Source organism: Platalea leucorodia, assembly GCF_965183815.1.
Source record: "Platalea leucorodia genome assembly, chromosome: 3".
NCBI classification, from domain to species: Eukaryota; Metazoa; Chordata; class Aves; order Pelecaniformes; family Threskiornithidae; genus Platalea; species Platalea leucorodia.
The window spans coordinates 42,039,439-42,067,068 of NC_138825.1; the positions used below are offsets into that span (position 1 = coordinate 42,039,439).

General features: G+C 37.8%; 1 protein-coding gene across 1 annotated transcript; it reads right to left on the bottom strand.

The window, feature by feature from the left end:
* Nucleotides 1–965: 965 nt before the first annotated feature.
* On the bottom strand, nucleotides 966–19,634 carry EXO1 (exonuclease 1; the record flags this gene model as incomplete). The annotated part of the gene is made up of 13 exons (XM_082307348.1): nucleotides 966–1,107; nucleotides 2,965–3,158; nucleotides 7,324–7,425; nucleotides 7,973–8,462; nucleotides 9,730–9,985; nucleotides 11,011–11,227; nucleotides 11,845–11,941; nucleotides 12,797–12,984; nucleotides 14,750–14,962; nucleotides 15,183–15,320; nucleotides 16,108–16,231; nucleotides 17,150–17,269; nucleotides 19,474–19,634. 13 exons carry the CDS (start codon nucleotides 19,632–19,634, stop codon nucleotides 966–968), a joined length of 2,442 nt encoding a protein of 813 aa, XP_082163474.1.
* Nucleotides 19,635–27,630: the final 7,996 nt, after the last annotated feature.

A 27,630-nucleotide genomic window follows, 5' to 3' on the forward strand; every position in this document is an offset into this window, starting at 1 on the left:
TCTGCTGCAGAGATACTATCCTTTCCTAAAAAAAGAAAAAAAAAAAATTTAGACATATCTTTACATTGATTCAAATTCCGATTTTAAAGGTAGAAATCCCACCGTATTATTTCATGATAATTCAGTCATCCAAAGCAAGGACCCTAGTCTCCTAGATTCTTTCCCTTTAGTTGATTGGTTGTTGAAGACTGAAGTTTGGTTTGTTGTGAGGACAATGCTTTTTTGTAACCCTTAGCTCTGAGGACCGATATTTTGTGTGTCTGTTGTTGGATAAGACTACAAACGTGGAAAGAGCAGGTAAAACAGAGGAACACACTGTATTTCTTCAGAGATCATTCTATTAATCTGAGAATTTGGGGACCAAGTATTTGTGATATTCCTTTCTGCAGTCCCCAAGTTATTCCCACCAATAACATGACTGTATCAAAGAAAAAGCTAACTGTTGAGAGAGCAGATTTTACCTTACAGGGAAAAGAATTAGTTATCAGTGTTGGAAGTATAGTGAAGGCTGTTATGAACACTGAACAGCAGTTTTACTCCTGTCTTGGAGCCAGATTAGGCTCAAGAGGAAAGATGGAAGAGGCAAAAAAAAATTATCAACTATGAAAAATTAAGACACAAACTTGTTCTGTTGCTGTTGTGCAAAGGCAAAGCCATAGCTGTTGTAGAAACTTGGATTGCATATGTGACCTACATAAAATGCCCAGGGGCAGCTGAAAAAGGTTTGGAGAAGAGTTTAGTGTGGGACTTTAAATAAGAGAACACAGGCATCTGAAGGATTTTATTCCAGTCAGTACAGAACTGTACCTTTCAATTCACGCTTTTATAAAAAAAAGATGACAAATCACTAGTCAGACTAAAATATATAGTTGGTGTTCAAAGCATCTTTTCTATATTGATGAAATATCCAGAAGGTAAATGTTGACAATGATTAAAAATGCATCTTATTGTGCACAGCATACAGTTCATGGGAATATAGCTCTCTGAACATGACTACGGTCCAGATGATTAAAGATTTCTTCTTCTGTTTCTGGAGTAAGCTGTATATTATCTTTGATTGGAGACAATGGATCTGACTTTTTACAAGAAGGAAGTTTTTCGTACTCTCTGCACAAAAAGAAGATGAAACAAGACCCAAGAATGTTATGATAGTATATGTTTCTAACCACAGGCCTGTAAGAACATGCGGGTTAAAACAAAGCAAGACCCCTCAACTAACTACCCACACATCTGTGAATAAGCCCAAAATAAAAAGTTATGAGGGAAAGTTTTAATTTCAATTTCACTACAACCGAACAACTTCACTAAAAGTGATTTCAACTGTTCCAGTTATCCTGTGACAGAATGATAGCTATTAGCTTTATATCTGAAAGACTGTATGTACCCCATCCTACTCGGTGTTGTACATGCTTCCTTAACATTTAAGTCTTCTGAATAACTGTAGTTTCATATATATATATATCCCATGAGTCTTGACATTAGGACAGAACAGATTAGTGTCCCACATGATTTATTTGCCATCAGACAATATAATTCTTAAGACATAAGGCTAAATTAGAAACATTTTAAAATCTAAAACCAATAAACAATGCTCAGAGCTAAGTAAGTCCTGGCAGTGAAAAAACCCACCTTTTTGTTAAATAAATTAAGAAAAGAATCCCCTAAAAGCTAATAAAGAAGTACTTTATGTACATAGAAGTAAGTAATATATACAAAAATATATATCCCCAGTATATACCCAGAAGGTACAGATCAACCAGAACTGGATGGATAAAATGTGGATATTGGGAGCTAAGTCTTGCAACCATCAGCAGAGAAAAGGAATGGAGTGCCATCTAGGTTCACTCTGTTCTATCTGCCTGTATTCTGATAAATCAAAATATATGAATTTTCTCCCTGTGAACAAGCCTGGTCAGACACTCCCAATTAGAGGTCAAGCAATACATACACACATTTTCACTTCCTCTTTGAAACTGTCATTCTTAATCCGCATCAAGAGGATAATAAAAAGTAATATTTCTAAAAATGTTAATACCGTAATTTTTTTTTAAACAGAAATTAGTCGTATGTTTATAATAGCCTACCATAAGGCCCAAACTTACTAAAATATATTCATCTGACTTAACACATGGTCACCAATGTCACATTTATTACTCAGTGCAAAGAGAATACTTTTGTCCTACTCACATTTTGTTTCAGGTTAATGAGAATAATAATTTTATTTAAATAAGACTTATTTATTCTAAGCTGAGATTGCTACTTGGAGCTGGGAAAGCTTTGCTACCAGGAGTTTTTACCTGAGCCCATGGAAATAGTGGAAGTTAGGATACCTACACTTTTTTTTTTTTTTAAATAATCATTATCCTTCAAGTTCAAACCTTGAAGATATTTGCAGAAACTTCAAGTTAGCCAAGTCATCTGCACAAGGGAAAACAATAGCATTTTATAATGTACAAAAATGTCTCTTGTAACCAGAGACTTTAGCTAACAGAAATATTCCACGAATTCACCATCATCTTGAAAGCAGAACAGTCCTGACAATCAGCCATCTCAAAATGTGAAAGGCACAAAGTTAAATAGAAACAACCTTGAATTCAATTAAGTTCAGCAAGTTTTATGCAGCTTTTGCATTTAGACTAAGAAATGCCTTTTTGGTATTTGATGTCAAACAATGGTAATGATTTTCATATAAATTATGTTAAACTAAATGTACTACTTCAATAAATGAATTTTAGGTGAGAGTTTTTCCTGGTTAGAAAGAAAAAAGTAATTAAAAGAGCATATTTACCACAATTCATGGTTATATCAAGCTTAGGACATTAAAAAAAAGTATGTAGAAAATATCTATCTTAAGCTATTATCTTTATTGAATTGTGTGGAGGACACATTTAGAGTATGCTTTGAAAATTGTTTCTTTGGAAAAAAAGTATACAGGGTGCTAAGTAAAGAGTTAAAGCAACTCACCTTTTAAATTGGAAATTTTTCCGGAGTTCACTAATGGTGGCTTGCAGTCCCAGCTTATTTTCAGCATCACAGTGATTTCTCTTCTGCACAGGTGACAGTTTCCTGCTTAATCCGCTGACTTTAGCTGGTATCAATGGCTTGAGCTTTGTTACAATACGCGATCCTATACAACTGGATTTATGTAAACCAGGAACCTGTGAGATTTTAAAATTACAGCACAAATTATTAAAATGACAACTTGTAAGCAACAGATATTATGCTGCAAAGCTTATAATCAAAAATAAAGTGCTTTACATTGTGTTGAGATAATGCAATCTGAATTGCCACAACAAGGTATATTTCGATAGCTTCTATAATCTAAAAAACGGCATCTGAAATACATTAGATGGAACGCAGCCGTAAGAACTGGCAAACCAGTTTCCATAGGTCTTTGTATTCTAAGAGGTTGCAAATACACATTTGTTTTGAATGCAGTTTTAAAAGTCTATTGAACATTTATTTTCTCATCCGTTTACATGAGAGCACAACAAAAACTCTTCAATGTCAACTTTCAGAATTTTAAGAGAACCTACTCTGGTATCACTCTATGTGATATCTATGACTCCATTTTTCACAAAAATCTAAGCAGGGCACAGATATCAGTATGATTACCCCAAGGATCATTAGACCTCTAGTCAGACCTTCTTATCCAGTTTCTGTACCTGGAACTCAAAAGAGCTGTGCTTGGCCAGAATATCTCTCTCAAATGCAACCAGTTCTAAGTTTGAACACATCAATTAAAAGAAAAATACATGGCTTCATTATATAATTTATTCTAGCTATTCACCACCCATATCATTAAAAAATGTGTGCCTCATTTTCAATTCACTTACCAGTTTCCAAACACTTAATCTGTTTTTTCACATTTACAAGTACATGAAACTCATTTTGACATGACCTAATTCCTATAATTATGTCAGTTAGTGTGATTTTTACATTTCATATTCTCATCCCTTACCACTATCTCTTATATTCTTGTCATTTTTTCTGGGGTTAATACCAGGCTAACTGGCTGATAGCTACTCAGACTGCTGCTATCACACTTTCTAATACTGATACAACATTGTTGATAATTTTTGCCTTCTGGAACTTCATGCACAAAAAGTAACGAGTTTATTTTAACAATAGAAGAAACACACTAAAGCCTGATCTGCAGGACTTCTTTTTCTGTGAGTAGCTTACCACATTTCGTAAATTAAAAGTTATACCTATTGCTATCTATTTAATCACTCTGCCCTTTTGTACTATACATGCATAATCATACATGTAATGTACTTTTAGACAAAGTTAAAACTTTCTTTGCCAAATAAGTTCACAAGTGGCAAAAGGTCACAAATAGCTTATTCACATTTTCCATCATTTTTGTCTGCCTTACATATGCTTATCGTTTTCCCCAATTTTTTTGGAAATCACCATTTAGAAGCACTGGAACTTTTTACTGTTTGAGCCATTCTGCCATTTTGTTGTAGAATACGAACTACTCACAATTACTAGCTTCTAAGTGATCACTCAGTTCCAGCCTGCTAGTTTAGCTTTTGTCTGTCATTATGAGAATCAAAACATAATTATCAAAATATAATACCTACAAAAGAGATGGTGACTGTCTACAGTTGTAAGAAGCTCTTTTTTACAGTTGGGTACATAAGATTAGTTTAGGACACCTAGGTTGTAAACAATGCTCATATTTCCCATTTGGATAATGTTAAGAATAAAGCATTTTGCTCTAAATGAATCATCTTTTCTGTTTTGCTGGATCATCTTTAGAAGATGGCACAGCTCTGCCTACTTCAGGTGCTTCACTTAACTAATGCAAATAGCTCTTCCTCATCCATGTATATGCTATTGATCACCTAACTTTTTTTTTCTTAAAATAAAAGGTGTTGGTTGGCAGCCTTTTCTTCGAAGAGAACTCATACCCCATTTCTTTCCAAAATGACACTGCATTTTGTCATCCCCACCACCACACACACTTGTTATATAGGTTTTTTTATTGAAATGTTTCTACTTGAATAGACCAAGCAGATCTTGGAATCCCAAATAAAATTTGGAAAAAAAAAAAAAAAAAGTTTAAAATGTAGGGTAAAAATTGGAAGAAGAATACTAGGAAGAATAAAAATAAAATCCTTAAACTCCATTTCATAGTATTTTGCTGTTTATCTATCAATCACCTCAGCCATTTTGCAACACATGTGAAGCCACCCATAATCCTACATTTACATTTGTGGTACTGAATTACATCAGAACTATAACTTAACTAACCCAAAAGCAGGCAAAGCTTCATGTCAAACACCCACTAAGAAACTTAAAACCAGAGTAGATTGCTCTCTTTTCTTTTGTCAATATTAGCCCCTTTGCTGGGCTCATAGCAATTGTGGAAAATAATTAGCAGTAAAAGCCACAGCTGGAACACCATCACAGAAAAATCTACAAGGTCCTAAAGAGCTCACTATCTTACAGGGATCTGTTAGAGAAAAGCTTCTATTAGTTTTGATATTAGAATTGACCAGCTAGGCACTTCACATTTTGGATTGGAACCTTGATAAGAGTTGACAACTTCCCCAGATTGCCTCCCCCAATTATTAAATTTCTCTATAGATCAGCTATATTATTCAGCTTACCAAAATCAGAATAATTTATGTTTTAAATGACTGACTGCTGCTTCTCTAAATCTGGAACTCATTATTACCTTTGGTATCTTTTATTGTACTTAACATCAGCAGAGATTTCCCTTGTTTTTACACTTGCAGTAAGCAATCCTAAGGGAAAAACTGAGCCAAAAGTGGTGCTCCTTATCTCTACCTCCCCTCTCTTCAATTCTGACTACTTGTTCCAATGGTCTCACTGGTGCTACAACTCACACAAGCCTGAGAGTCTGGGTGGGCCCAAGTTCCAATATGATTGACCTTTTAGTTGTTATTGTCAAGATAGTTTTCAGTCAGGTCAGTTTTCTGGTCCAACTCAATTTAACTATTATTTCCAGCACATAAAGGAAGCAGAAGAAATGCACGGCCAAGGAAATAAGTGGGAAAAATCCTCCTACTAGCCACTTGCTTTAAACTAACCCTACTGTCCTCATGGATTTTCAGCAGATTCCTAAAGTCTGAAGAGGTCCAAGCATCCTGAAAAATTGTTTATATATGATGTTTATATTACCTCACTACTTCCATACTGTGTATTCCCCAATATTTAGTATATTCATTCTCCCAATATACTTTTAAGGTGAGCAAAACATTAAGCAAAACATATTAAAGACATTCTTAAAAACAAAGTAGCAAAATGCTGAATTGCAGGATGATTACATTTCATTGCTCAGTCTTGTTGAGGAGAAGTGGGCAAAATGTTAATCTAATGAATTTTTGTAATCAGGTGTTCAGGAATAAAGATGTAAATTCCAGCTTAACACAGAAGTTACTAACAAAAACCACAAGATGTCACTATTATACAAAACACACAATATTCTTGTTTGGCAGAGAGAAGCTTGTGATTTTTAGTCTGTCTATGAGAAAGAAGTTAGTAAGGGTATATATGAAAGGATGAAAGCATCTTCCTTTGACTTATGAATCTTTTGGCCAATTCTAATGACAATGCCTAAGGAGTTAGAGCACTTTTAGGTGTTAAGGTCAAAGAAGTTTTGTAAACTAGACAAATGAGTGAAGCTTTTAGAAAAGTCACAAAGACAAGGGATATAAGTTTATTCTTAGACATCTAAGAAACCACACAGAAGTCAAATTACAGGTGTCCAACCAATAGGAAAAATAAATGAAATGCAGGCTCTGAAGGAAAATTGACTGTCCTTCTATACTGATTCGTTAGTGTCTAACAAGGCTTTTAACTAAAACATTTAAACAAGAAAGGCTGACTAAAACCTTTCCAGATTTTGAAATTTAAACATGCTTTTTCTAGTCAAAGAGGAAGGAGACTGCTAAACTAGCAGATTTATCAAGACAAGCAATGAAATCAAGTCGTGTCTTGTGACTGTATCTGGATTATGAACACGACTGCAATTTGCATCATAAAACCTGTGTATTTAGCATGCCTGAGGAAAATTAAGAAGTGGTTTATAGCCTTAGCTTGGCTTCTTATTTTACACCTGAGTGTTTAAAATCCCCAAACAAGTTGCAACTCTGATATCAATCACAGGTGGCCTGGTTACAGTTCATCTCAGCTCTGATATAGATGAACAAGAATATAGTTTTCTCTTGCCAACATGTGCATTGCTTAAGATTCTTTCATTAAAGAGTTCTAGAATGAACTAGTAGAAAGCAAAAACTGATTTTCAGAGTTTATTAGAGCTCACAGTAAAGTTAAAAGAATTCTTACCTTGGTCTTTATGATCCTATTTTTTCTGTCGGTTTGAACAGCAGAAAATACTGGAGACTGAGTACATTGATCATCAGTCAGTTTTGAATTGGACCCAGATTCCTTCAAGAGAAAATTAATTTGGTTTTAAAACAGGTTGGTTTGTGTGTTTGTTTTTTTTTTTTCCACAATGTATATTTTTACACCTACACATATGTACTTTATCTACATACATGTACTTTATATACACAATGTATATTTTTACATCTACACATATGTACTTTATAAGGTATAATGTTTTCAGCAATTCTAAGAACTTATACAAAAACCTGGGCTTATTTTCCGCAAGCAACACTACAGTGACACACATACGCTTTCCGAAAGGACTTCTTCAGGGACTAACAAAAGCAGAGAAGAGCTAGCCTACAAGGTTTTTTTATGACCCACTGTAGTGATAGCAGCAGAAAGACTGGAGACAAACTAAAACCAGAGAACAGACTTGATTTAAGCTAGTACGTCATTCTACACAACTATGTTAAGCATTGACAAGTTTCACTAGCACAAGCTACATAATCTGCAGGGTATCATTTTGACGAGAAGACTTTGCTGCCTAATTTCTTTTATAATTTAAAGTGAGAGCAAATGCTGAAACAACATCTAGTTTTCTTACTTCTGCATCTGAACTGTTGTTAGACACTTGTAGTATTTCAGAAGACTCCAAACTACATTCTGATGGCTCACAAGACCTTTGAGACTGTGATGGCTGTTCCAGTTCTGTTAAGTGGGAGGATTCTTCCACCAGTTCACCACACACTGCCCCACTCTCTATTTGTACCCCATTAATCTGATCTTCCTGGGATACCACGCAGTTGCTTGTCTGTTGGTGAAACTGCTGTGAAAATACAGTACAAGATGGACCAGGATTTTCTGAATTATTTACAAGGCTGCTAAACCACCGGAAGCAATTTTTCTGTGTTTCTCCAAGAGGCGTAAAGACAGTCCTTGTTGTTTTTTCTGTTTCTGAAAACTGAGAAACATCTTCTGCTACTTCTTTTACTTCCTGTTTCTGGCAATCCTGCTCGACATCTTGAGTGAGATCACTGTCGTCCTTTGCTCTACCACAATTACGCTCAAACATAATTGCATCATTGCAGAAAAACCTAAAAAAGTGAAAAAAGGTGAAGGCAAGGGAGAAGAAAGTTATTACAAATAAGTATGTCATCTCCAAAATCCAGTAGTTGTCTCTATTCATCAATTTTATTTTTGAAGTGCACTTGCAGACAGAAATTATTTCGACAATGGGCAAAGTCTTAGTCCCTCAGGGAGGCATTTAACAGATACCAGTAAAAAAAAAAAAAAGAGAGAGGGAAAAAAGCATCTGTAAACGTGTCATTCACTGACTGAAATATTAATAAGGTTCTTCATGTGAAAAAGAAACATCTAGGAATCCTACAAAATTTAAGAATATATTCATTAATTATCATAAAGCTAAACAGTAGTGAAACACTTCAGCACCTCTTATCAAGGAAACTAGAACCTATCTAGTTCTTTTCCATGCTATAGCAGCAGCATCTAAGACTCAGTACAAGTCAGAGCTTTTTAAGAAACTGAGCATTGCTTTAGAGAAGAACCTACCATCACTGCCAAGTTTTAATTTTTGATGCCACATAACAAAACTTTCAGCTCAGGAAGGTGTGCGTTAAAGCTAAAGAACATCAATATTAAGACTGTTCTGTAAAATTACATTGCTCAAAAATATTCAAATTATTTAAGATAAAAATTACACAATAAGACACAATTGTGATAATGCTTTGTAAAACCAATTCAAGTAGCTGTGGCCAAATGCTACCAAAAAACCCATAACACACAGCCAATTAAAAAAAACCCAAACTAACAAGCCCAAAGTCCTCCTTCTCAAAGTGCTGGCGCGAAGATCAGAAGCATCAACTGAATGGGATGGGATAAGAATAGGTATTTGTCATGCAGTTGACCAGGTTTGGCTTTAATAAAACAAACAAAAAACCCTGTCAACATAAGTCAATGTAGTCACTCATTTCTTACATATTTGGCACAAAACAGCTACTTTTTTTTTTTTTTTTTTTTGAGTTATGTCATATGACTTCTACCTGGAAAAGAAGTATGGCCAATTCCTAATTAATTTTGATACCCAGAGGCTAGACTGTATTGAATAGTCTCACACAGTCTTCATTTCTGCAGTAAAAAATTGATATTATTTACCTCACACATAGACAGCGTGCCTAGCACAAAGCGTTCTCCATCTCAGCTCAGGATTACAGGTGCATTAATACAGTTGAATAAAAAAGGTCTGAGGTAGCATTTTTCTCATTTTCAGTATTCAGGTTATTTCAGCAACCAGAACAGCAAATAATACTTTGCTACTTATTGAGACATGTGATGTAAGCATACCTGCTTTTTGTTCCTGGAACAATTACAGCATCCTTCTCTTTGTTTTTCCTTTGTAGAAAGGAAGCAAATTTATTTCTAACTCTGGGCAGGGAGTTAGAGCTTTCTTGAGTGACAGAATTCCCTGAAGAATCAAGGCTTTGTATTGCTGAGACACTCTTTTGTGCTTGACCATCATGATCACTCTCCTTTTTGAATTTTTTTGCTTTTGAAAAGGAATATTGGTTCAAGAGATCTCCATCTGAGATTTCTTCTAAATCTAAAAACAATTTAAGCATCATTGTAGAAGCATGTTCTATAATTATCCAGTTACAAGGGAATTGAGCATAACATACTTACTCTCACAGGCTTAAAAATATTAGTAAGGTCTGGTAGGAACATTCTTGACATTACAGTTTAGAAGGCTCTAACACAGTTGTTTTCTAGTACATAGCCTTAAAAGTAACTTTCTATGAAAAAGTAGATGGAGTGAAGGCAGAACAGCTGAAGTGAAACATGTTTGTTTGTTTGGTTTGTTTTGAACACTTTGAAAGCAAAACTAAATTTGACTTAAAGGCAGGTTGCTAAACTAACAACACATTTTGATAAACCAGGGAGTAGGAAGATATCAGGTGTAACAAAGGCAAAAAAGGAGACCTAGTAGCATAATCAGAAAACAAAGGAAACGGAGGAAGAGAAAATACTTAGCATATCAGATAGAGCACAATGGGAACAAAGAAGCGTCCCTTCCATTACAAGCCCACAGTTTATTTTGGCACATATAACTTAGGTGGTGTAGAAGACAAGATAGCACAGATTTACTACAGAAAGTGAGAAAGTTGGAGTAAAGAATACCTCTACAGGAGATACAGGCAACACAGTGTTAGAAGAGTACAGAAAATATTCTTTAAATTTTCTGTCTGGCCAAATGTCAGCTCTAGGAAAAATAGGTTATTTTCATTTCTTCATAAGCTATTATAGGATGGAAATTAAAACCAAAAATATCTAAAAATAGAACAGATAGTATTAAACATGACAACTTAAAATTGAAAACAACAAAGTTTTATAGCAAATTAAAGAAAGTTAAAATCAAGTGCTGCTGAAAGTTTGCTGCCACCCTTAATCGTTACATAGGCTTTAATATTATGGCTTGTTAGTCTTGCAGTTTGTTGAAAACAGAGAACACAGAGGCCTAACTCTAACTTTTATTGTCTAAAATCTCATGCTATCAAGTCAAAGATAGAATTCTTTCTCTCCTCACAGTCTTCTACTGTTATTTATATATTTATTTTAATAAAAACATACCACTCCTTGGCCTTTTTGCTAAGAGCTCTTTCCCTGGAAGTTTTAGCCCTTTAACACTAATTATCTTCTCCATGCCTTTGGTTGTTGGTTTCTCTAGCAAATGCATTTTATGAGGAACAGTATCTGCATTAGGGCCAAGCTTGTAGTCTCTGCTCCAAATGCTATTTACATGATTAGTATGTCTGTCGTTCCAGCCACAACTTCTCTGCTGCACAGGCTACAAAAAAAAAATTAAAAAACAAGACATAGGTTCATAATTTTGCCTTCTACTTATGATTTCCTGATTTAGCATATAAGGACATTTTGACATTTGCACAATGAGTAGTGACATACTCTACGCAAATGTTTTCTTTTTTGTTCCCACATTTCTCATGTTTTTCATATAAATTCTTTTTCTTTTGTGTTGCCATGACTTCTTCATTCCAATATGGCCCAAGCGACTAACTGCTCATCTCAGACAAAATTAAAAGTTTGCTTTTTATTTCTATTCAGAAAACCTAATCTGGGAAAATACTTTCCTCAGAGTTATATACTTGGAAGAAATCCAAATCTCTTGAGAATTTTCCTTTTAAATCAGTTACTTCTGTCAATAGTATTAAGGACTTATCAAAAAAGTCTGAAAGTAAAACAAACATTAAAAGTCAAATGCCAAGAAAAGTAAGATTTTACTTGTAGAAAAAATGAGAAATACATGTGTGGGAGCATACAGTTTCTCTAATAGCAGAATAGCTTTCACTGCCACGTCAGTTGCAGATAATATTCAATCATATTTTTCCATGAATGTTCAGACCCACATCAAAATCTTAATATATAACTTCAGAACAAAGAGGTTACCTGTGCAGTGTCAGGGTTATAATTATCAATTTGTTCCATTGTATCGATATCAATGTTGCCAATGGCAATTTGAAAAGCAGTACCATCACCAAAATGTCTGTTCCCATCATATTAAAGGAAAATATCTGAATATTACATTAAATTTCAAGAACCATAGCATGAAAGTTAGACTAGCTGTTTCCCATTTTTGTGCCAAAAAGCATTGCTAGAATATTAATCAAAAGCATTAATACTGCTACACATGGCTCAATCTTGATGCAACAGCAATTGTAATAGATCTGCAGTGCATGGCAAATCAAGGAAGTCAAAAGGAAAACCTTATATCATCAGCAGGAAAGTTACCATCTTTCTTAATTTCTCGAATTAGGTACCTTGAAGAACATATAAAGATAGTAACTACTTCAACAGCCCCCTCTCTTTCTTCATTTTCCTAATCATCCATGCTGAAATTTATGCTGCACAAATGTGGCAAAATGCTACTTGTTCTATAGGAAGAGGTATCTGGTAAGACAGGAAATGCTTAGATTAGGGAATAAGTTGAACACAGATTGCAAGAACTAAACTGGCAGAGATTATAACACACTTAACACAGGCAGAAATTAAAGACAGTTGTAAAGTGACTTAAACAGTTTAAATATAACTTGTATTTAACAAGTTGTTTTCTAAAAAGAAAAAAAAAATTCCATAACTTCTACCTAAAACGATATGTCAATGATAGGTCACTGAGTTACCTCCTGTACTTTTCTTTTATTAATTAAAATCAGAGTAAAAGAGAAAAGAAGAAGAAGAAAAAAAAAACCAAAACTTTCTAAGATTGCAGAAAAGCCAGGCTTTAGTCAAGAGCAGAGATGCAATGAAAAATATAAGTACACCACAAATACAATGAAAAGTGTAAGATACCACATCTGCTCACCCTTATTTCCCCACTCTGCTGTTTCAACATAAAGGATACCGTCCTGCATAAATTAGTGTTTCTGGATCAATGTCATCCCCATATGCATTCAGAGGAACTAATTTTCTGTTGACAGGATCAAAAACTAACTGATAAAGGAACGTATTATTGGCTCGTGTAAAACCCTGTATGTATTCTTCTGATACTGTTATATTCATCTTCAAGTACTGCCCCATTTTCTTAATAACCTGTCAAAGAAAAAAATTGCTTAGCTGTTTCATTTAAACAGGTTACATGAAAGGTTAAATACATTTCAATTATTAAGTATTTTTGCTTGTAATTAAATATAGAATGTGTGTCCTGTTACAACAATCAGATTCAACTTGAACAGGGGAAAGAAAAAAGAAGTTTTGTACATTATTTTCCCACATTCCAGTTGTTTACAATCACATCAATAACACAGTTCAACTCTTTATAAAATACTTCTTGTCCAATAAATAAATACAAAATCTGAATAAAAATACAAGAGCATCTCCTTAAGGTATATTTGTTATAACCAATGCATATCAAATTTTATCATTCGTATTATCAGAACACATAAGCAATATGTGGGTGTTTTTAGGGTAGAAAAAAGCAAAACTACTCAGATTTCTCCCCCCCTCGGTTACTCATCACAGAAGACTACATATTGATCTGGTAGCTCCTCCTATATATTGTTACTGCACCGCTCTAAAAGAAGTTCCTAATAATTCATCGACCTCTACATTTTCCAGTTTCACAGAAGGCAGATTATGTTCTTTTGAAGATCAAGTTTATCATATTGCTAGAGGCAAAAGTTTCTCCTCCTCTCCAAACAAAACATCAGCTGTGTTTTGGCCACGCATCCTAAATACAGGCAAATTTACTCATGTCATTAAGAAGCAAGAGTTTGAACAGGCACTGTTGGACTACTTTCTATCTTTTGACTCACTCATGACTTTCCAACACTGTCAGATAATAGCAGTGATGAATCACATGACAAATTACTAAAGCAAAAAGTTTTTCAAATGATTAAATCCTGATATTTTGCACAAAAAGAGATACATTAAAGGAAATCATGATTTATATGGGAAAAGTTCAAAGTTTGCTTTTTACTTCTACAAGCGCCAACCAAACCAGTTGCTTTGATACCTGCTTTACATAATACAAAACACATTTTAAAACTAAAATTCATAGTTCTTTGTGTACAGCCTGTGAGAGAAAAAAACACTAAAGCATACAAGTAACTTAAGAAAGAAGTTAGACTAGATTTAAATGATTTTCTGGATTAGATTTACCTGCCTCCAGGACAGCCGCATAAGGTATTTTTCTTATTAGCTCTTAAAAACCTCTCTTCTCCCTTACTATCTATACAGATGTTATACCCACTCTCTCAGCCTCTGTATCTCCTAGTACTAGATTTGTTTTCATTTCATACGCTGGATAAGAAAAAAACCTGCTACCTTACTTTTTGTTTTGCACCATACCAAACTTTTCTTTCATAATGTTTTTAATATATAAATGTCTGTATCCATGTCATTAAATGCAGAAAGAGAATTACATAAGATTCCCAAATCCTGCCTCTCTCCCACACAGATAAAAGTGTACTTATGCAAAAGTAACAGATTTCAATTAACAGTTCTAATAACTTATCTACAAAACCAGAAGAAAGAGCAGGTAATGAGGGGGAAAAAAAAAATCCAGAGCCTTACAAAAAATTAAGTCTCTCCTCAAATAGAATATGGCCTGGAAGAATTAGAACAATTCTTTATTTAAGTTTACTTTGGTGTATTTCATTAAATACCTAATAGCTTCAACACTTGACTAAGTCTAGCTCAGCATCTTTCTAAAGCACAGGTAAAAAAATATTTCTTCTAGCATTTTCCTCAAAATGGAGGAGGTCAAGAACCCCTCATATTTTCAATTCAGTGTTAATTTCATGTATACTGATATAGGCTCCCAAAAAGCCAACACACAAAGCGAAACCAAGTTTACCTTTATAATATCTGGATTGTTGGCTAATTTTAGTAACTTGCACGCTTTAGCTAACCCAATTCCATGAATTGACGAGAGGTAGTCACAACCAGAAAGAATACACATGTAGCGGAATTTCTCTTCTGTAAATACATTTCCAAGCTGCTTGCAGTTCCCTAGTCGAGCTTGATCTATCTCTAGTCCATTTCCAAACTTGTCAATTTTCAGAAACACCTGGAAAATAAGAGGAAGTGAAAACAATAATTTTCACCCATATAAGCTAGTTTGTTGCACCCAGTGGAAACAACAGAGGCTGAGTGCTATTCTCATCTTTTCTGTTTCCGTCATTTACTGTAGAAGAGTAAATCCATACAACAAGCACATTTGGCAACTTCAAACTCTGCTTTTAAGATATCAGTGAAAGGTAAAAGGCTATTAGTATTTCCTTCCATACCTTTTTACATCCAAAAGCTAAAAGATCAGAGTCTTCTGTAATTATAGCTTGAACCATGCCAATCTTATTAAGATAAGCCAACTGAGCATCAGCTTCATAAGGAGCAACAATACAATCAACTCCCCGGGCTCGTGCAGCCTGTACATAAACAAGAAGCATACAAGTACTTTGCATCAATTTTCAGTAATTAAGACATCTGAAAGCATAAGAACCTCTACCTTAAAAAACTGAAACTGTGATCTTTTTAAATCACACACCCATCCACCCCATTAGAGCCCAATATTTCATATTCAAAAATCAAGTTTGAAGCAGTTTAGACCTATATAGACTAGTTTACAAAACCAACCTTTCCTGTGTTGGCCTGTAACATTATGCTCACTACACCTGACCACAGGTCCCAGGTTCAAACTCATGCAAGTTATATTTTGGACAAAGGAAAGCAGCACCAGAACCAAAGTAGTACTATTTTGATAAAGATCCTATGAGTGCAGTGGAATGATAGCAAAAAGCTACTAGAAAGGTTTTTAAGCAGCCGAAACTTGTTCTGTGGTCTATTCCCAGGAACTAGTTAAGGGGGGGGAAAAAAAAAAAAAACCAACCAACCAAAGCTGTTGAGTTTTTGTGCGGCAAATGTAAAACTGTTGATGTTAAGTCAGTTTGTAGCAGTAAGAAAAGATGTATTTCAGTTGACACGTCATCATTATTTATACAACTGGGCATAATAAACTTGAAGTGAAGTTAAAGTTTGTTAACCGTGCCTAACACAATCCAATGTATGCAGGACAATTAGAGGCTAAGAAGAAGGGAATATTTTTCTTGCCTACATAGAAGAGGTAGTAATGCAGCCATACAAAAGCAGAGTAAAACATGCTACCTGCCACGCAGATTTTTTTAAAACTTGCAGTATCAAGCACTGACAACTTACTTTAATAACTTCATGAGCCATAACATGGGTAACATTTACACTGCGTCCAAAACATTCCCTAGCTTCTGACAGCCTCCCTTCCTGCAACAATTGTTTCCCCTTCAGAAGACTGGCTTGACGCTTCCTGCAAGATAAACAAAAGTATCCACCAACCTCAGGTTACTTTTCACTTAAAAGAACAAGTAGCGGGAAGGACTAAGAGACACAGGTAGAAGAGTGGGGAAAAAAGTTGTTTTGCAGATGAACACTTCCCAAATCTGTTCTACTGCATAATTTTTTAAAACATAAGAATAACTAAGTTATTGTATTGACAAGGACGATTAGACTGGCATGTTGAAATTTACAATGTTTTCTCAGAAAACAGTGACAACTCAGGAACTGAAATCAGCAGTGTAAAAAAAGAGATGCACCCACTCTCAGGTTGCAGTAAAATAGATTTAATGGAATTTGGGAGTATCTGATACTAGATACTTATTGGTTTAAAGGACAGAAGGCATCATTTACTTCATTTCAAATATCGGAAATTGTTCTCTCCACGCTGAAGGAAGCATATGTCCCATGAGAATTTATAAATAAAAACCGCTAGTGAAAAATTCTCACCACTTCAGCAAGAAATCCCATTATATAGGGACCTGAATCCAAACCTGAAACAAGTTTACCTGACTATTTGTAGAGAAAGATGAGGAAGGTAGTGTTATTTTAAAATAAAATTATATTGGGAAGAGATATTTTTGTCCAGAGATCACGAGGGCGGGTAAACTAAAAGCCTTTAATACATTACAGGAACTAACGCTCAGAGGTTTACTTCCTTCCTCTATAAAAGTGCTTTCATTTATGAAGTACATTTCTATTTTTGGAATAAAACCTCTAAGAAGAGGTTTGTATGATTTTTAAATGTAATTTAAATGAAATAACACTACATTGCAGGGAAGTTTACCAGAGATTACTACCTAGCTGAAGTTTGAGGTTTCTCAACTTCAAAAATGAATTGTAGCATTAAACATGCTGCTTTGCTTGCAAATCAATACAGTTCAGTACTTACTCTCGTCGGGCCTTTTCCACTTCCTTCTTAGAAGGCAGGGTGCAGCCATCAAATACCAAAATTGGTTTAATTCCAAATGACAGGAGCATATCAACAAGTTTCATACAGAAAGCGACGTAACTGTATCAACAATAACAGAAGTAAGAAAAGAAAGATAAACTTTACTATTAAGCACAAGTCTATTGCGTGTTTTCTGTTTGCAGGAAAGGAGAACTGTAAGTTTAGGACTAAATATTGTTCAAGAATCTTAATGGGCCATATATTTCCCCAGCACCACAAAAAGAGTAAGAACACTTGAATGCTGTTTTTTTCGCAAGAGAAATGCTCCACCTCCCAACTCAGAACTGGACTGACTGCTCCCTACTCCTACACAAAATGAAATAAGAAGTCAAGTACAATTCAGTTTCATTTTGCTACATTAGGATTCAACGCTGCCAAAAACTTTACAAGTTAAACCATGGATCATCTTTTTAGTTTCAGCAACACAATTCATAATGGCCAGGGAAAGAGGAGGCAGACGAGCACAGCACATTATCTTTCCCTGAAGCCTTATGAGAGGCAGACTAAATGCACTTTTGTAGAGCTGGAGGAGTGATAGGGTATTAAACCTCTCTCTGTGGAACTACCCACACTTCTCTCCAGATGGTAGATACATGCTATGGACAGACGTGCAAACTTATTTTCCCATACTAACACAGGCACAGTCCTGAATATATTCCAAAAGACAGGAGAGTTCCCCAAACTGTACTAACAGTGAAGACGGTGAATGGACCAGAAGGCAATCCTCCACTGCCTTCCAAGCCTGTCCCTTAGTAAAATATTCGTGGGGAATTCCAGACTTTACGTATTTCCTTAGACCTCTGATCTCCTTACCTGTTATTTTTACAGATCTGTATGAGATCACTTAATCAGCAGCACAGAACTAAAATCTAATAACTGCTGTCAACACTAAGTGCATTAAAATGATGCTCAATGAAAAAAAAAAAAAAATCGTTTGTTTTTTCTTTTAAGCACACTGTTTAAAACAGCAAAAGCAACCGTTCCAGCAGGGGGCAGGGAGGGGAGGGAGACTGGGACTTCGGAGCACTTAGAATCTAAGTATTTAAGCAGTGAAGAAACTGGATTTAGTGCTACAAAACATAAACCAAAAAATAACTATGATTTTTGAAAGACAGGAGCAAATACGACTGTAGCTATACAATACCTCAATTCATATGAATTTTGAAGTGTGAAAAGACTTTCTACACCATAGTTAAAGTGCTAGTCTAAGATCAGCGATCATACGTGCATGGAAACAAGATTTGGTCATAAAATATTCGTGTAGTTATTCCAAAGTTTCCTATGACTCTTAATGTTTCTTCTGTCAGTCAATTTCTTTCTCAACTGAAGTGTATCCTGTTCAGGACTCTGAGGGATCTCCACTACCTTCAAAGGCAGGTAGCAGGATTGGATGAAACTCTACAGTTCTTATCAACAGAAGCAGGAGTTAAAGATTTGAACCTATTTGAAAACCACCAACTCTTTCTTGCCTCCAGTCAAACATTTAATCAAAATTGCATAAGTGAAGTTTGATCTAGACTAATCAGTGTAGCTTTATTTCTTAAAAGACAAAGATTAATCTTCATTTAAAACTATATTCAATCTAAAACAAGAGTTCAACCCAGTTTACCAGAGATGGGCAAGAACTCATGCATATCTGATCTAAGCTCCAAAGCTGAACTTGAAATACAACCACAATTTCTGTTCATTTCCTTCCTTAGAAATAACTGTGTAAGTGAAAAATCCATGTTACATTAGAAAAGTTACTCTTACTAAAAATAAAGTATGTTAAGCAAAAAAACCTTACACCTTATTCAGAGTACACCACATCTATCAGAATTCCTTAGTATCATTACAACTTTTGTCACAGCAGTATTTAAAAACTTATCACTTCATAAAAATAAGGTTCCTGAAAATAATACTGAATTTGAAACATACGAGTTACATCTATAGAATCTCATCAGAGAGACCAGATTATAACTGAGAGCGAGACATGCTGAAAAAAAAGAACAAACTCACTCACCTAACCGTTGGTGTTTTAATAGAAAATATTTTACAGAGTTTCCCCCCCCCCAATACATACTTCAATATTTATTTTGCACAGTTGGAAAGCTATTTACTTATAGCTAACAATTCCATTTCCAAAAAGTACAACTGGGACTGAGAATTCAGAAGCAACAGTAAGAAGTGAAGCTGCTTTAACTTAGATTTTAGCTCAAGAAATGTCAAGCTAGCAAAACTTTAATTTGTAAGAGGGCCGAGTCCGAAACGTAACAAAGACTTACAGATCTGTTGGCTCTCCTCGGGCCAGCTTTTCAGCACAAGCGTAAGCGCCTTTGTGCAGCCAACAGTAGGTGTCCACAGCTACCGTCTGCCCTTTGTATTTCTTCACGTGGGTAGGTTCAGCAGCCTCCTTGATAAACTGGAGCAGGCCCTGAATCCCCATGATGTTGCTTAAACTGCAGTCGGGAAAATGAAAAGCGTGAGCACAAGGCTGAGTCTCGATCTTTGCACAAGGAACGTCAGGTCAGGTTGCAGACAGGGTGCTGGGCTGCAGCACAGCCACCAGAAGCTCCTGCGAGTGCCACCGTGCACCTCGCGCAGCCGAAGCTCCTTCCCGCCGTCCGAAGAGATGCAAAACCTTTAAGCCAGCGATGCCCGCAGCCTGCGGGGACGGGGCTCCCCGCCGCCGGCGGACCCGCAGCAGCCGGGGGGGGGGGGGCAGCAGGCCCCGCGCACGCCCCCCGACAGACAGCGGGGCCGGGAGGGGGCACAGGGAGCGCCAGGCACGGCCCCCCCACCCCGCGTCAGTCAGGGGCCCAGGGGCCTCAGCGACGACCACCGCGCCGTCCTTCCCAGCCTCCCCGCGGGCGGCACGCATAAACCGTCACCGGGAACCGTACCTGTCCGGGGCCGAGAGGGCCTGAGGCAGCTCTCCCGCCTCGGGGCCGCCTTCCCCATGGCGCCGCCGGCGCCTCTACCTCGGCGCGGGGAGGGGAGGGGTGGGGGAGAGGGGGGCTGGGGGAGGGTGGGGGGCGCGATCGCCAACCGCCGCGGAGGGCCGCGCGCCAGTACCTCGCCGGGGGAGGAAGAGGAGGGGAGGCCCGCGCGCCGGCAGATCCGCTCCGCTCCGCTCGGCCGTGGCGCGCGGCAGCCGCTCAGAGCTTTCAAGCAGCGCGCGCTCAGGGCACTGGCCCCGCCCCGGCGGCGGGACTACAGCCCCCAGCATGCTCCGCGCGGGAGGGGAGGGCGGGGAGGCCGTTAGGGCGCGAGCGCCACCCCCCTCAGGCGGCCAGGCCCGGCCCGGCCCGGCCGCGGGGGTCGGTGCGGTGGCGAGGGAGGAGAACGGCGGGGCTGGGGCGGTTGGCTGCGGGGCCGAACTGACTGGGAGATCCTGGTCGTGTCGGAATCGCGCTCATGTTGGGTACCGGGCGTTTTCCGGAACCTTCTCCAGCCGCAAATGCTGGGGAAAGGCCTTCTGAGGGGGCGGGACATCAAAGGCTAAACCATGAAATTCGCTGCTAGTAAAGGAAGCACAGCTAGTTCAAGCATCTGCAAATATATTAAAATACATTCAATATACTGAAATAGATTCAGTGCTGTAGCATTGAGTCAGCACGTCCCATGCCAAATTCACTTCTGCTGTCTCTCAGTAAGGTGTAGAAAAATGGGAAAACGTTGCTTCCTTACGTTGGGAGTAACGTGTGTGTGTGAAAGCGTAGTGTGGGCAATACTTCCTAAGGAAAATTTTCTATAACCACTAAGTGGCTAGTGGAGAAAATTATGGTCAATGTTGCGGAAAGATTGTGTCATCATAGTATTTAGCATTTATTTTCAGTTCGTTCTTTTTATCCTTGCTGTCTGGTCACAGCTGTACCCTGGGATATAGAAGTTTTTCAGATAGCTATCAACTAAAAGAAACCCAACAATACTGTCAGAGAAACCATCATAGGAGTAAGAATGTATTTGTGTCTGTTGCTTTCTTACAATATTTATATGTAACGAAGCTAAACACCAGTAAGTAAAAGTTACTGGTCTAAGTAGAGATACAGATAAGGAATTTCAATACAGTAACTGTCAGTTTGTACTATTGCTGTAGCCTGTATTCGGAATGAGTCATTTTGAGATGACAGTCACACCGAACGATCCATTTCTGACAATATCCTTCACAGTGATTTCTCCAGATTGGTTCAATTACAGCAAAGGATCCGTGACATGCAGCTGAAGACAGCACATGGATAACAACAGCGAACATGAAAATTATAAACGTTAAGAATACTGGAATCAACCAAATCACAGAATTTTGGCAGGACAAAGGACTGAGTCCTGTAGTTAACCCAGTGAGTGGGGAGGGAGAGAGTGGAAGCAGTTCACTGACTGCAAAGGAAGAGGTGAGGGACAGATGTTACAGCAGTGAAACCATGGGGTTAATTTAAGAATTGATGGTCAAAGTTAGAAGTTTAAAATCTCTATTTACATACTACTATAACTGCTTTCATTTAAAAAATCCCTGAACATCCATATCACATACTGAAATTTGAAGTGGTGCACAAGGGAGTTTTACAAGGATAGTCCAGCTACACACAAAAAGGCATACAAGTAACATTTTTGTTTCACGGGTCTAGTTAATGTTTTGGGGCATCTCATGCACGGGATTGAGTTCCTATTTAACCATCTTTTGCACTTTCTCATTCTGCCTGTTTGACACATTAAACACAGTAAACCACAGTCTGATAGCCAACACGTGGCCTAGCGCATACCACAGACTAGGATGACAAGGGACTCTACAGTGCCGGCCTTAATTTCTTCCTACTGGCAACACACGTGCTGGAACCTAAGACCAGTCTCAGATTGATCTTACTCCTGATGTTTCTTGTCCTCAGGAAATAGGTCTTATTATGTGGCTAAAGAGAACAAATGCAGTCTAGAAACTCAGTAGAGAGTGGGGAGAGAATTAGAACAAAAGAGAGACTATGCATGCAATACTGAATTATGCAAATTTTCTCTGCACTCATAAAAACTTGAATGTCTGCTTCATTTGTTGAGCTAGTACTCGGATAAGACTGGAACAGTCTCTGAAGAGAGTTTGAGAAATCATGATACTGTCTTGGAATGGAGGAAAAGTGATAGAGATTAAGAGGAATCAAATGTAGTGCTTTGCTTGAAACGTCACAGAGTTTGAATATCTGGTATGTTTGTAACTACAAACAGGAAATGACTTATTTCTATGTGTAAAGCTTTCCATTCCTGAACAACATGATTGTACATGTCCCTCCAGGCCTCCTGTAATAGCATAAATGCCACAAATAGCATAAATAAATACATATTGCATAAATGCAATAACTAGTATAAATGCAATAGCATAAATTCACTTCAGAGTCCCTTGAAGAGCTTGCTTCCCACCCCACCCCACCCCCCGCCTCCATTTCCTACACAGGTAGGAACTATCAGATGGGCTTATCCTTGTATGATGCATCTGATGGGTCCTGATGAGATCCTGCTCTCACTCCAGAAGGCCCAGCCAGAGGGGGAAATGAAGAAAACAGCCCTGTAGCAATGGGCTGGCCAGAGCAGACCGTTACATTTCCCATGGCAGGGCCAGCGCCAGCCACCTTAGCCACAACACAAGCCATCTGAGATGTTAGTACTGCAGTTCCACTGCAAAGGTTTCAAGTTACAAGTGAAAAATAGAGTGTCTGGAGTAAAATGGTCAACAATTGACGAGTTTTGAGTTTGAAATACATAATAAAGCTTCTTTTTCTTGTTAGTTAACATAAAGATATGCTTGCTTAAATTAAAACAAAATTTGTAGTGAGAAATATATCTAGGCTGATATCTACCAGGTAACAGTTTATTCTTCTGCTTGCTGTTTTGAGGGCTGTATAGTTCTTTTGATATTTTGACTCCATTACATGGATGACTCAGTCACCAGGGCAGAAAAGCCGTGTTTCCAGACAGTGGACAGCAAGGCTTCAATACAATGCATTTTGAAAAGAGCACATGTGAATTATAACTTCATAAGAATATTGTCTGTGCACTGTGAAATGCATAGAAATAATTTGGCCGCGGTGACAGCATAAGATGTTGCAAAGCTGAAAATATTGATTGAATTCCTCTTTACTGATTCTTTTTTCACTGCATGATTCTGACTATATTTGACACGCTCCAGAAGTTTTAAATTCAATTGCAATTAGAATTCTGTTTGGATTAGGGTCACTTCTCTTAAGAATATGTTCTTATATCAATTCTGATATTTCTTTTTCCCTCAAACTGCTGTGTTCATGGGAAGACCAATAATCAGGGTAGACAATATAATATATCCATATCATTCAAAATGTCATGTGCAATTCAATTAAATCTACTTTTGACTATTTTCTGTAGATTACATTAAAACTAGTCATAAGGTGAACCTCAGAGGCAGAAGCACTGGAGCCGAGGAACTTGCATTGAAGGAAGCCAGAGCTACAGAATTCTTGCCCAGCTCAGATTTTCCTCTTCGATTCCTTAATCTGAAAGGCTGGATACCTTGGGGCTGAAGAGTTAGCGTGATACGCATTAACATTCAGTTTGTTACAAATGTCTTCAGCCTGATTGTCCAACACTCACCTTCATTATGTCTCATAACTTCTCTAAAATAGTGGAAGTTTTGTACAATGAGTCAAAGGCTTTGTTGGTTTCAGTAGAGCTATCTTGACTTAAACACGCTAAAGATACTGCTCTTTAAGCTCAACAGTGTCTCTTGGAAGGAAGTAGTCAGATGATAGCACTTTGGTGGGTTATTCCTTTAAAGAATACAATATATAAATATATATATAATATATACATAATATATATACAATATATAAATAATATTGCGGTTTTACTTCCCATAGATACCAGATGAAACTGGGAAGTAGCACTGTGGTGTAGTTAGGTATAAGACTTATAATAACTTATACAATCCTTTCCTCTGACAAGTAGCTCATGTATCTGGAGAATTTACTAAGACTAAAAATTACTGTGCCAAATCCCTGTTGTATGCTTTTAATTTGCTTGGACAGTTTTGTAATAGCGACTGGCAGAATACATTACAATTAGACCTGGAAATAGAAAGTATAGCAGAAACATTTTGTTTCCTTTACAATTGTTTTGCATCATGTAATAAAAGAGAAGAGCTAAACTGAGTATAACCCTGTTGATGCGTAATGGAAATTTAAGATAGGTGCCCAAGATAAGTGTGCTGGAGTACCTCTAGAACTGCTTCTTACCCAACACTGACTATAGAGAGGAAGTGGGATCACTAGGTCTGCTGTAGACAACTAACCTTTACTCAGCCAAGGTAGAGCAAAATTAATTTTGTCCTCACTATGTGCTACAATGGACAAGGACATCTTACAGGTTTTTAGTAAGATTAATATCAGATTAATAGACCCATGCGTTGCCTATTTGATCTTTAAGAAAATATTGAAAAGGACAGACAATACATCCAGTTATCACAGCCAACAGACAATGAGTTAGGTACCTGTTGTTTTGAACTCCTTACTGAAAATAATGTGAAGTGATACATAATGAGAAGCAGAATGGGATCCTGTCGGTCAGCAACATGTAGCTGTGAGCTGCTGCACATCAGTACCAAAGTAAGAGAGAACACCAGGAAAAGAGATCATACCATGCTGGGTCATGGATGTAAAACTGAATAAGTGTCATGGAAGACCATGGATTGTGTTTGACTCTTGCATTTAACTCTACTTTGTTGATTCACTGTGAAAAAAAACCCAAACAGTAGCCTGCCCGATCTTTCTCTACCCTTCTTTCATGCCTCTGTGCCTTGTTATTAGAAATTGCCAAAATTTCCTCCATTCTTCACGTTGAGATCCTTCACCTCCTTCCTGTATTCCAAAGAACACCGCTGACCTCACCCTTCCAATCTGTCCTTTTGCCTTTATTTTTAAACTCGGAGGTCTTTTCAGTCTGCCATCTCCAGTTGTTTCAGTCCTTTTCTCTGCCAGGCATACCTTGGAATGATTCTGAGTGGAGAGAATGTATTTTCTCAGCCGGAAAGAGATAATGGACGACTTCAAATGCATAGATGAGTGTGCACGCAAACAGACGTATCCTATCACCTTTCCTACAGTGAAGTCTCCGAAAAATTCCTAGACTTCCCCCAGGAGACCCCAAAAACCAAAACCAGAATTAGGGTCCCCATTTTTGCATTACACCTCAAAACTCTCTGCATTACCAGTTTTGCCACCTTTACTGATTATAATAACTATTCTGAGCTTACCTTTGGTGTGGCTGTGCTGCTTGTGGCAAGTTTTTTTGATCTCGAGAAACATGTCAGTATAGAGAACTATACTAGTTCTAGAACTTGTATAGAGAACCATGCTAAGCTTCTAGTATACCAGTGCATGTGTTTTTCCCTTTTTGTGATCCTTCATTGTGAAATGATGTGTCCAGGTGCAGATGGAGCCTCTGTGCCACGTGGCTGCACGCTCAGCCCGGCCTCTAGAGACCTCTGGGACAGAGGGAGCCCCTGCTGAAGCCAAGTGCAATGGTCAGTTCAGTTTCGCTTTTGAAGGTGCAGAGTCAGGAGCAACTCTCTCTCCCTTTCTTTACAGGTAAATCTTCAAACTAGTCCTGCAGTGATTACTACCGGTTTAAAATATCGTGGATTTTTTTTAGTTTTTTAACTTCACGATCATGTAAGTTTACCTATGATCAACAAAGCACTTGGAGCCTGTTACAGTTACTTGGTTCCTTATGCACATGGATCTCACCCTTGTGCTGAAGAAGATAAACAGGTAAATTTTCTAGTATATTCCCTAGCTGCGGGTGCTTCTGTGCTTCTCTGAACACCATCCCTTTGAGTTAAAATCCTTTGGAGAGGTGTGTGTTTTGCTATGATGAAGTCCAGAATAGCAGTTCTAGCCTGTATTACTGTGACTTAATGTTTTTCCTCTGCATCCGCTGTATGTTGTCCAGAAAACTCTTTAAACCAGTCTGGGGTCATTGAGTTCCTCTGGACTCTCCAAGTCTGCCCAGAGCCTGAGCTGTGCTGAGGCGACTTTCTTTCAGTTTGGGAATTATACAGAGCTCTCTCTCCATGTAACTTTAAGGCATGACCTAGTAGTGTTAACAGCTTGATTCAATCATTAACAAGAAATTGCAAAAAGACAAGCAAACTACCACAAATGACAACAAACAGTTTGGCAGGTGGTGGGACAGGATCAGCTGTGTCATCGCATTTAAGGTGAGAGCCTGAGGCAAAGGAATCCTGAGTCCTTCTCAGGCAGGTGAGCAGCACCTGGGAGTTGTTGCAGTTGATTTATTTAACTCGGCGCTTGGCCCCACTGCACCTGAGGTGAGCTGTTCCTAGACTTACACACTCTGCATGTGCAGCCTATTTTTCTGAGAAAAGGGATTTTGAATAATGCTTGAAAATATTCCTTTCACCAACATGTCTGATAATGCAAACAGTGAACTAGCAGGTGAAGGTCTGTGTCTCAGGGAAATCTAGAGAAGTGTGAACTATACAAGGACTTGGATAAAAGCTTGTTTTAAGCCAGTAGCTCAAGTCAAAGGACCTTTTAACTAAAAGGTTAAAAAGAAACTAAAAAAGCTGTTAATCATGCTCTGCAGGAAAACTGTGGATTAGATGCTCGGGGATCTGGTTCCAGCTCACAGACTTTTATGGGACTTTCAGCCCAGAAAGAAGAGAGGAAGATAGATGTTTGCTTTTCATGTACAGGCTCCTCAGTGTGGATCAGCTCAGTGGGCAGTGGAGGTTGTCTTTAAAAAGCCAGCAGGATTCCCTCATAGCAGGAAAAGAATATTTTGCTACATTACTTGGGTGAAATTGCCCTCTCCTTTTCTTAGAGTAGGCAGCTGATGGGAGGGTGCTTCCATACTGCACCCTGCCCTCTCAGTATTGCTGGCTGCTCTCATACATGCTCTCAGGCCAGACGTTATGGACAGATTCTTGCAGATCTTCTTTCTTACTCTCTCCCTTGTCTGCTCCTCTCATCCTCTGCATTTCTGCAGGTGATGTAATGATAGGGGCAGGACAGACAACAGGGCAGCCTGCCTCATCTCTAAATGCATCCGTTTACATACTCCTCATCTGGCCTATATTGAGGGGGTTTTTTATTCATGGAAGTGAAAAGTATCCTTTTTTATTCTGCTCTTCACTGACTTTACTCACTCATTTTACATCTGTCCAACACAGTTACATTCAAGACTCTGATCTTTCTAGAGATGTAGTGCCTTCAAACCAGCAAGCACTGTCAGCATCTTGCTGAATTCCAGCTTTCCAAAAAAAGTCAGAGTTAGTGAGGGCTTAAAAATATCTTAGCTCCCTTGAAGAGAATGGAGATTTGAAAACTAAAGAGAATAGAGTCACTCCTTAATGCACTCACGGGTACCTATCTCTAATGCTATCAAATTAACTCAGCCTGGAGCATAGC